The 10,239-nt window shown below is 38.7% G+C and overlaps 1 protein-coding gene across 1 annotated transcript in view; it reads left to right on the top strand.

Moving 5' to 3' along the window:
• SYNE1 (spectrin repeat containing, nuclear envelope 1) overlaps positions 1-10,239 on the top strand; it is a 501,723-nt gene that overhangs the window by 414,164 nt on the left and 77,320 nt on the right. The window contains exon 129 of the mRNA XM_010840908.1: positions 1,408-1,563. Within this exon, the coding sequence (XP_010839210.1) occupies positions 1,408-1,563 (156 nt within the window). The remainder of the gene's footprint in view (positions 1-1,407; positions 1,564-10,239) is intronic.

The following is a 10,239-nucleotide window of genomic DNA, read 5'->3' as shown; positions in this document are numbered from 1 at the left end:
AAGGATGCATTTCGGTCCTGCTACTCTTTCCCCCAAACCACCTTAGCAGCAAAACAAAGCAATTACCTAGAAAATTCTGGCTAAAACCTAGTTTGCTTAAATTGCCTGAGAAGTTAGCCTCAGACTATCGTTAATTGCCTTTGCCTTTGGAAACTTGTCTCCTGTTTAATGAGACAAAAGAGAAGGTAAAAGCCATGTGAAATATTCTATTCATGAACAAAATTGGCTGGAATCTAAAAACATCAACAGCTGGCAAAAAGCAAGAGCTATACAAATTTTAAAACTAGTCATCTGTTCAAAGCATTGCAAAAACTGTTGAAAAAACATTCAAATATTATTATATGGATTTTTTTTTCCTGAAATTGTTCCCCGAAAGGACAAAATACGTATTTTACCAGTAGCTGAATGATCTCTTTTCTTCTGCAGTAAACATATTCAGCCCATTATTTTAAATCAAGTAATACCAGCAATACATCTTTTTAGCTACAATGTATCAATAAGTCTGTAGCAATTGATAGTGTTTGAAGATGAGAGTTAAATCTAGTAGTTTGGATTTTTAAAAAGTATTTCACAAACATGATCCGTCACTTGAGACAAAGGTAAAGGATTTTATTAAGCTGATTTAAAAATAAGTAAGATCACGATACTGGATGCTTGGGGCTGGTGCACTGGGACGACCCAGAGGGATGGTATGGGGAGGGAGGAGGGAGGAGGGTTCAGGATGGGGAACACATGTATACCTGTGGCGGATTCATTTCGATATTTGGCAAAACCAATACAATATTGTAAAGTTTAAAAATAAAATAAAATTAAAAAAAAAAAAGTAAGTAAGATCAATACGGTGATGAAACTTGAACTAGGAAAAACAATCAGAAGTGGTCAGTGAAGTGGAAAATAGATCTCCATTTCCAGTTAGGAAAGATTCTGCAAGCAACCTGGTACTATATCAGAAGAACCTGGCAAATTATCAGATTATGTAGGAAGAAAAGTGTTGAGTTGGCCAAAAAGTTCATTCAGGTTTTTTCATAACATCTGATGGAAAAACCTGAATGAACTTTTTGACCAACCCAATAGATAAACAGTTTGGGTGTTCAAATAGAATGGGATGCAAAGGCAGTGACATCAAGTGCCAGTGACAAGTCACTTTCATTGTGTCCAACTCTTTGCAACCCTATGGACTGTAGCCTGCCAGACTTCTCTGTCCCTGGGATTCTCCAGGCAAGAGTACAGGGTTGATGTGCCCTCCTCCAGGGGATCAAACCCAAGCCTCATATCTGCTGCATTCCCAGATGCCACCTGGAAGCCCAGAGACATTAAGAGGGATTTCAAATACACTTGAGAAATTGGTGATGATAGATGCCCATGAGTATTCAAGTTTTGTGCTTTTCTTTAAAAAAAAAAATCTAGGAATTGGAAAACACAGTTGGGAGCTGGACAGATGACTTGGCACAGCTGACACTGCTGAAGAAGGCTCTCTGTGCTTACATCAGTGCAGATGATATCTCCATCCTTAACGAACGCATGGAGCTTCTGCAGAGGCAGTGGGAAGAACTATGCCACCAGGTGAGACAAACTCTAGACACTCAGCATCCACTCAGAAAGGCTGCAAACTAGAAGATGGTTTGAAATGTCTGTGGCTGTGTCCACATTTGGACCCGTCCCACTTGGATAGAGGAAAACTCTGGGCTTATTATGACAATGCTTCAAATTTAGACAATTATATCTTAACACTCTATTTTAAATGTATCCAAACTGGATTCTCTTGCTCTTTCTTTTACTGACTGTCAAAATATTTTGAAAAGGAAGTACAGTTATGTGGTACATGGATGTGGTTTTGCTAGGTAGGTATTGGTGGTCCCTTTCATACTTACAACAGGTAAAAAAGCATGGTTTTATTTGCAGTTTTAGCTGATGCTATGAGTGGTTTGTATGTGTATGCATGCTCAGTCACTTCAGTCGTGTCCAACTCTTTGCAACCCCATGGATCGTGGTCCACCAGCCTCCTCTGTCCATGGGATTTTCCTGGCAAGAATACTGGAGTGGGTTTCCACTATTGCCTCCAATATTGCCTTCTCCAGGCAATATTCCTGACCCAGAGATCAAACCCATATCTCCTGCATACAGGAAGGTTCTTTACTGCTGAGCAACTGGGGAAGCTCGGTTTTGTACATTTAACATTGGAAACAGTGTCAGACTTTATTTTGGGGGGCTCCAAAATCACTGCAGATGGTGACTGCAGCCATGAAATTAAAAGACGCTCACTCCTTGGAAGGAAAGTTATGACCAACCTAGATAGCATGTTCAAAAGCAGAGACATTACTTTGCCAACAAAGGTCCGTCTAGTCAAGGCTATGGTTTTTCCTGTGGTCATGTATGGATGTGAGAGTTGGACTGTGAAGAAGGCTGAGTGCCAAAGAATTGATGCTTTTGAACTGTGGTGTTGGAAAAGACTCTTGAGAGTCCCTTGGACTGCAAGAAGATCCAACCAGTCCATTCTGAAGGAGATCAGCCCTGGGATTTCTTTGGAAGGAATGATGCTAAAGCTGAAACTCCAGTACTTTGGCCACCTCATGTGAAGGGTTGACTCATTGGAAAAGACTCTGATGCTAGGAGGGATTGGGGGCAGGAGGAGAAGGGGACGACAGAGGATGAGATGGCTGGATGGCATCACTGACTCGATGGACGTGAGTCTGAGTGAACTCCAGGAGTTGGTGATAGACAGGGAGGCCTGGCGTGCTGCGATTCATGGGGTCGCAAAGAGTCAGACACGACTGAGCGACTGATCTGATCTGATCTGATTGCTCCTGATTTATGATAGTTGTTTCCTCACAATTCATGGGTATATGACATTTTTAGCCATACTTGACTCATTTAGTAAGTGCATTCAAAGTGCATGCAGGGTAAGTCACTTAAGTTGTGTCCAACTCTTTGCAACCCTATGGACTGTAGTTTACCAGGCTCCTCTGTCCATGGAGTTCTCCAGGCAAGAACACTGCAGTGGGCTGCCATGCCCTCCTCCAGGGGATCTTCCTGACCCAGGGATCGAACCTGCATCTTCTACATCATCTGCATTGGCAAGCAGGTTCTTTCCCACTAGTGCCCCTGGGAAGCCCACATTCTGTGTGCACAATACCTTAAAAGAGATCCCAGAATGGGTTTTGGTTTGGAAATGAAAGAGAAAGATTGGTGGAGTGACAAGGAGTGGACACTCAAGGCAAATAGGAATAATAGAGCCCATAAGTGAAGAATGGCTCTGACTTACGGCCTTGAGATCATACATTTCAGGGAGTGGGAACCATGTCTGTAGGGTTCCTTACTGCACCTTCATTGCCTTGCCTGGCACAAAATAGGTTATGATGCATATTTGTTAAACGAATCAGTCACATTAATTATTGAGAATTTCACAAGCTAGAGTAGATGTCCCTACTGTGTAGTTTATCATTGAGCTGAGACTAAAATCCGTTAAAAAGAACTTATACAGTGAAGAGGAAAACCAGGTATAAGTAAAACAATATACAAAAATGTAAGCAAACTAAGGACAGTGTGGATCACAGAAGATAAAGGAAGTGCTTATTGAACTGGATGAATCTTGAATTGAGTGCTGAGATCAGAGTGGAAAAGACGGCTTGGTGTAGGGGGAAGTGGAGGTGTTAGACAAGTTTGGGGCTTGAAAAAGGTACAGGAATAGAGCAGAAAGAGGACCTGCTCTATTCCAACACTCCTGGCTGGAGAGAAGTAGCTGTGGGAAGGATGAACTGGAGAAAAATTCTGGAGCACACTTGGCAAATGCACACGCGCACACGTGTGTGTGTGTGTATGTGCTTTTAAAAGAAAGAATTGTAAGAGATGATTATCGTTAAGCATGTCCATGATTTGCATTCAAAATTCATTTAGTCACTTTTCCCAGGATTGTACGTTCTCATTGAACCCAGTGAGGAACTTAAATGGAGTGTGTTGATATTCATCACACTTTATTCTTTTTTGAGTTTTCAATCCAGAATCTATACCATCTAGTAAATTAGTGTATACTTTTTAATGTAAAGATTGTATCATAGCATATATAAATAAAAGATATTTGGTGGATATAGTCATTCGAGAATGATCACAGCAATGTTAAGTTACCCTTGTGAGCTTTATTCATCCATTTTTCTTAAAACTGAGACAAGTCTAGCACTGCTTGCTGACTCAGTACTTTTTAGTAGATCATGTGAAATGAATTAGACTAGATCCATTTCTCTAGCTAATTGAGGTCTGTGAAGCTTTCAGAGAGAGAACACTTTAAATACCGGCTCCCATCACCTTCCCAAACCTACCATGAAATCCTCTACCCCAAGATCTTGCTCAGGCCATTCTTCTTGCCTAAACTTCCTGCCTAGAGTATTCATTCCTTCTTTTTTGATTTTCTAATCTATCCTCTTCTCTTGAATTCCAACACTCCTGTGATGCCACTGTTTGAGATGCTGAGACCTCTGTATTTTCCTGTTTCTCTGAACTCCCAACTACCTTTTCATCTATGCCATCGTGTGACAGCACACTGTTCCTTTGTTCCTCCCTTCTTCTCATTTTCTTTTTATGTTTGAAATTTGATTTGAAGACTCTGAAGCTCTTGAGGACAAACCTTTTCTTTGCATCTCCAGTACCTAGAACAGCTGAGTGTTCATTTATACTGTTGATTATCAAGATAGGATTTTAGGACATTTATTTTATTTCTTACGTTCCTCTAAATGTAGAATAATGACAAGGTTTCTGAATATTTTGGAGGGTGCGAAGATTATGAGTATGTAATACTTCTTGGCTTAGGAAGACCAGTACTATGTAGGAAAACCATCATGTATAGAGGATGCTCACTTCCAGTTACAAGCTGAGCAAGTTCCAGGGATTTAATGTCCAGCACGGGGACTATAGTCAACAGACCAGATTATATACTTTAAAGTTGCTAGCAGAGTATATCTTAAGTGTTCTCGGTTCAGTTCAGTTCAGTCGCTTAGTCGTTTCCAACTCTTTGCGACCCCATGAACCGCAGCATGCCAGGCCTCCCTGTCCATCACCAACTCCCAGAGTCTACCCAAACCCATGTCTATTGAGTCGGTGATGCCATCCAACCATCTTATCCTCTGTCATCCCCTTCTCTTCCTGCCTTCAATCTTTCCCAGCATCAGGTCTTTTCAAATGAGTCAGCTCTTTGCATCAGGTGGCCAAAGTATTGGAGCTTCAGCTTCAACATCAGTCCTTCCAATGAATATTCAGACTGATTTCCTTTAAGATTTATATAATCTTAAAACATAAAACATAAAAGTTAGGTTGTAAAATCAACTTAACATAAAAGTTATGTTGTAAAATTACTCAGCAGACTTACATATAGCTAGGCAACAGTCTGTTTAAAAATACATTTTGAAAGTGCCTGTTGATCATATAACATTCTGTGAAGAGACTAATACCTTGCACCTGTGAGTAGACTAAGACAAGTAAAAAAAAAAAGAGGAAGCAGAAACAGTGTTTCTAGAAACCTTCTATATTGAACATCTTAAGGCCTGAAGCTGAAGCATGCCCTTCTCACATTGCTTCAGTCTAAAGATTCCCTTGTAGCTCAGTCAATAAAGTGTCTACTTGCAATGCAGGAGACCCAGGTTTGATTCTTGGGTTGGGAAGATCCCCTGGAGAAGGAAATGGCTACCCACTCCAGTATTCTTGCCTGGAGAATCCCATGGACAGAGGAGTCTGGCAGCCTAGAGTCTATGGGTTTGCAAGAGTCAGACACGACTGAGTGGCTGAGCACAGCACACAAACAATTAAATCAGCAAAAGTTTAGTCATGTGTATTCATACCAAAGTTGCCAGGATATAGCCGGAAGGAGAAGTGTAGACCAGTTACTACTTCTTGAGTTAGTATTTCCGGAGAACTTCTGTCAAGCATGCAACCACAAAAGGAAATGAGCTTATGCCTATGTCTCACTTTAAAAAGTTAAAAACTTAAGTGAAGCAAGGCATAATCCCCTTGTTAAAGACCAAGTAGTGTGTTCACATTCCAATGAAAGCAACTGGTGAGAAGTACAATCTGACTGGGGCTCCAGACGAGGAGGAGAGGGCCGCCCTGTGCGTGACCACTGCAGAGTTGAGGTAACGGAAAAGTGTCCTGCCTTCAAGTAGAGCCCCGGAAAGGACTGTTGTGCCTGTGGATAGTCATGGCTTCTGTTTGCTTTCATTCCTGCCTTGGTTTGTAGAGCTGTGTGTAATTCCAGCTGAGATTTAAATATATCATCATTGTCATTGCTTGGTGTTCTTTCAGATTGTCATGGTAAAAATATCTGAAGCAGAAGAGGATGTGTTTCCTGTTCAGCTGCCTCCTGCTCTGGAGGTTTTAGCTGGTGTTTGTCAGCTGTTGGCAGTGCAATGTGTTTAAACCCTTGAGAAAACACAAATATGTGCTAAACTGATAAATAAGTTGAGGGCTTCCACTGAGCTCAAACGAAAAACCAAAAGGAAAATGCTGTCCCCATTATTAATGTAAATCTTTTGAAAAGCTTTTGGCACCAGTTTGTAACCAGTGTTTATGGCCTACCTGTTCCTTCTTTCAACTGCTATTCTGTCTAAGCAAGTAAAATGAAAATAACACTTGCATGGTGTGTGAAAAAACTAGAAACATGTATTCAAGCTGCTTCATGAATACATGCATGTCAAAGAGAAAAAAGTGTTAAAACGCAAATTTCGTATATAGTTGTACTACTAGTAGTAACAGTAGTTAAGTAGACTTAACTTTTGTTGGGCTTCTCTGAGGGCTCACGTGGTAAAGTATCCACCTGCAGTGCAGGAGACACTGGAGACTTGGGTTCAATCCCAGGATTGGGAAGATCCCCCAGAGGAGGGCATGGCAACCCACTCTAGTATTCTTGCTCGGAAAATCTCATGGACAGAGGAGCTTGGTGGTCTATGATCCATGGTGTTGCAAAGAATTGGACACGACTGAAGTGACTGAGCATTTAACTTTTGTTAGCTCTTTAAGATCTACTGGTCACTTTCTTGAATTATTTTCTTCTTTGAAGAATAGATTCTATTATGAGCCTCCAGTGTTCCAGTACATAAGACATTTCATATAGCAGACACATGTTTACTGCAAACCATAGACATTTAGTGAAATTTGGGACAAATGGAAGATTAATTTACAAACAGTGAAAATAAAGCTTAAGAAAGATGAATAATCTTGCCCTGGTCATAATCTGTAGTAAGTGATAGAGATTGTTTTTGAATCTCATCTGCCTCTGGTATTTGATCATAACATTATATTGCAACATGTATCAAAAACTCAAGCTTTACTGGTCAACGTGGCCCTCAAATGTGTCTAACCTCCTCTCTCCCTGTCTCTGAAAAGAGGGTAGGTATTATCCTCTTTTAACCTAATAGCTACCTCTCAAAGAGGTAGATAATATTTTCTGTTGTGTGATTGTCTTCCCTGAAGTGTTGTTGCTAAAAGCCCTAGAATTTATTCTTGCCCATGGCCAGGATATGAGGGAAGACTCAGAGGCACTACACATAGCAGAGCTACACATCGTCTGAAGTCTGAAGGGCAGGGATTTCTAACTTTGTATGGAAAACAGTTCCTTTGGGCATTTTCAACTATGAAAATATAGTTTCAGCTTGGATAGCAGTCAAAGCAAAAATTGTAATATTAGTATGATTCTGATATTCTGTGAATGAAAAAGAAAGTTATATACACCAGAAAGTTCAAAATCTTAGCATTCCAGCAGATGGAAATACACTCTGCTGTCAGAGGTTGAGAGGAAAATGGTGCTGGAGGAATCGTGCTCTTCAGGACTGTCTTGGTAGAACTTGATATAGGTGAAATTTGTGTCTAAAACTTTTAATCTGTGTTTTCTTTTTTTCCATTCCCATCAATACCCACAACAAGTAAATGCACTGTTGTTCTGCCTTGAGGAAAAATTAATGGTAAACTGAATTATACCAATGGGGAAATACTTAATAGATTCATACGTGTCACCTCTACCCAGAGAAATTTTTATTTTAAAATATCATGTTAACTCAAAAGAGTGAATTTCTAATGGTAACATTTCAAAAATTATGGCAGGTTGTGGGGTTTGCTCTCTAGGCAGATCACTAAGCTGGACCTGGCATGAATATCCTGGGCTTATAGTCTAATTTCCAACTTTTTTTTTTTTTTTTTTTTGAGAAAACTTCTTCAGTATCTTTGTTCAACTGTTTTTTAAATGGAAATATAGTTAATTTACAGTGTTGTGTTAGTTTCAGGTTTTCAGGACAGTGATTCAGAATATGTGTGTGTGTGTGTATGTGTGTGTGTGTGTATATATAATTTTCAGATTATTTTCCATTATCAGTTATTATAAGATTGAATATAGTTCTGTGTGCTATACAGTAGGGCATTGTCAGTTATCTATTTTATATATAGTACTGTTTATATGTTAGTTCCCTGCCCTCAGTCACTGTTTCCTTTGGTAACCATAAGTTTGTTTTCTATGTCTGTTAATCTACTTTTGTTCTGTAAATAAAATCATTTATGTTATTTTTTTTTTAGATTCCACATATAAGTGGTATCATATAATATTTTCCTTTCTGTGACTTACTTCACTTAATATGATAATCTCTAAACCCATTCATGTTACTTCAAAGTCATTATTTGATTATCTTTTATGGCTAAGAATAATTCATCTGTTGATGAACACTTAGGTTGCTTCTATGTCTTGGCTATTCTAAATAGTGCTGCTTTGGACATAGGGGTACATTTATCTTTTCGAATTATATCTATGCCCAGAAGTAGAGTTGCAGGATCATACAGCAACTCGGTTTTTAGTTTTGAAAGAACCTCCATACTGTTCTCCATAGTGGCTACACCAATTTACATTCCCACCAGCAGTGTAGGAAGGATCCTTTTCCATACTTTCTCTAGCATTTATTATTTGTGAACTTTTTGATGATAGTCATTCTGACAAGTATGAGTTGTTACCTCATTGCAGTTTTAATTTGCCTTTCTCTAACAATTAGTGATATGGAACATTTTTCATATGCCTGTCAGCCATCTGTATGTCTTCTGTAGAGAAATGTCTATTTAGATCTTCTGCTCATTTGTTGATTGAGTTTCTTTCTTTCTTCTTTTTTTTTTTAATTGAGCTGTGTGAGCTGGTCATATATTTTGGAAATGAATCCCTTGTCAGTTGCCTTGTTTACAAATATTTTCTTCTGTTCTGTAGGTTGCCTTTTCATTTTGTTTATGGTTTTCTTTGCTGTGCAAAAGCTCTTAAGTTTAGTTAGGTCCCATTTGTTTATTTTTGTTTTTATTTCCATTACTCTATGAGATGGATCAAAAAAAATATTGCTGGAATTTATGTCAGTAAGTGTTCCACCTGTGTTTTCCTCCAGGTGTTTTTATAGTATTTAGTTTTACATTTAGGTCTTTAATCCATTTTGAGTTGATTTTTGTAGACAGTGTTAGAGAATGTTCTAATTTCATTCCATGTAGCTGCCCAATTCTCCCATCAACATTTATTGAAAAACTGTCTTTTCTCCACTGTATATTCTTGCCTCCTCTGTTGTAGATTAATTGACCATAGGTGCATGGGTTTATTTCTGGGCTTTCATTGAACCATGTGCCTGTTTTTGTGCCAGTACCATACTGTTTTCATTACTGTAGCTTTGTAGTATAGTCTGAAGTCAGACAGCCTGATTCTTTCAGCTTTGTTTTTCTTTCTCAAGATTTCTTTGACTGTTCAGTCTTTTGTGTTTCCATACAAATTTTGAAATTTTTTGTTCCTGCCATTGGTGATTTGATACAGATTACATTGACTCTGTCAATTGTGTTGAATAGTATGGTGATTTTAACAATATTGATTCTTCCAATCCAAGAACACAGTATTTTTTTTTGCATCTCTTTGTATAGTCTTCAATCTCCATCAGCATCTTACAATTTTCAGAGTACAGATCTTTTGCTTCCTTATGAAGGTTTATTCCTAGGTATTTTATTATTTTTCATGTAATTAGCTCCCATTCTTTTCTAAGAGACAGAATCAGAGATTTGGGGCTGTAAGGAACCTTGAATATTATTTACCTAATCAATAACAGAGCCAGCCCTCACGGAATTGCTAACTAGGAAGTGTGTAACACCTTAGAAATATTTTCACATTCATTTGAAAAAGAAAATTCATTAAATAATCACTGAAAAGTAAAATAAATCTATGGAAAAATGGCATATAGGTATTAAAGCAAAATGTAGCAA

The sequence above is a fragment of the Bison bison genome, unplaced genomic scaffold (assembly GCF_000754665.1).
Source record: "Bison bison bison isolate TAMUID 2011002044 unplaced genomic scaffold, Bison_UMD1.0 scf7180017864148, whole genome shotgun sequence".
Lineage (NCBI taxonomy): Eukaryota > Metazoa > Chordata > Mammalia > Artiodactyla > Bovidae > Bison > Bison bison.
The sequence above is the reverse complement of the archived record's forward strand: the minus strand, read 5'-3'. Positions and strand labels throughout refer to the sequence as shown.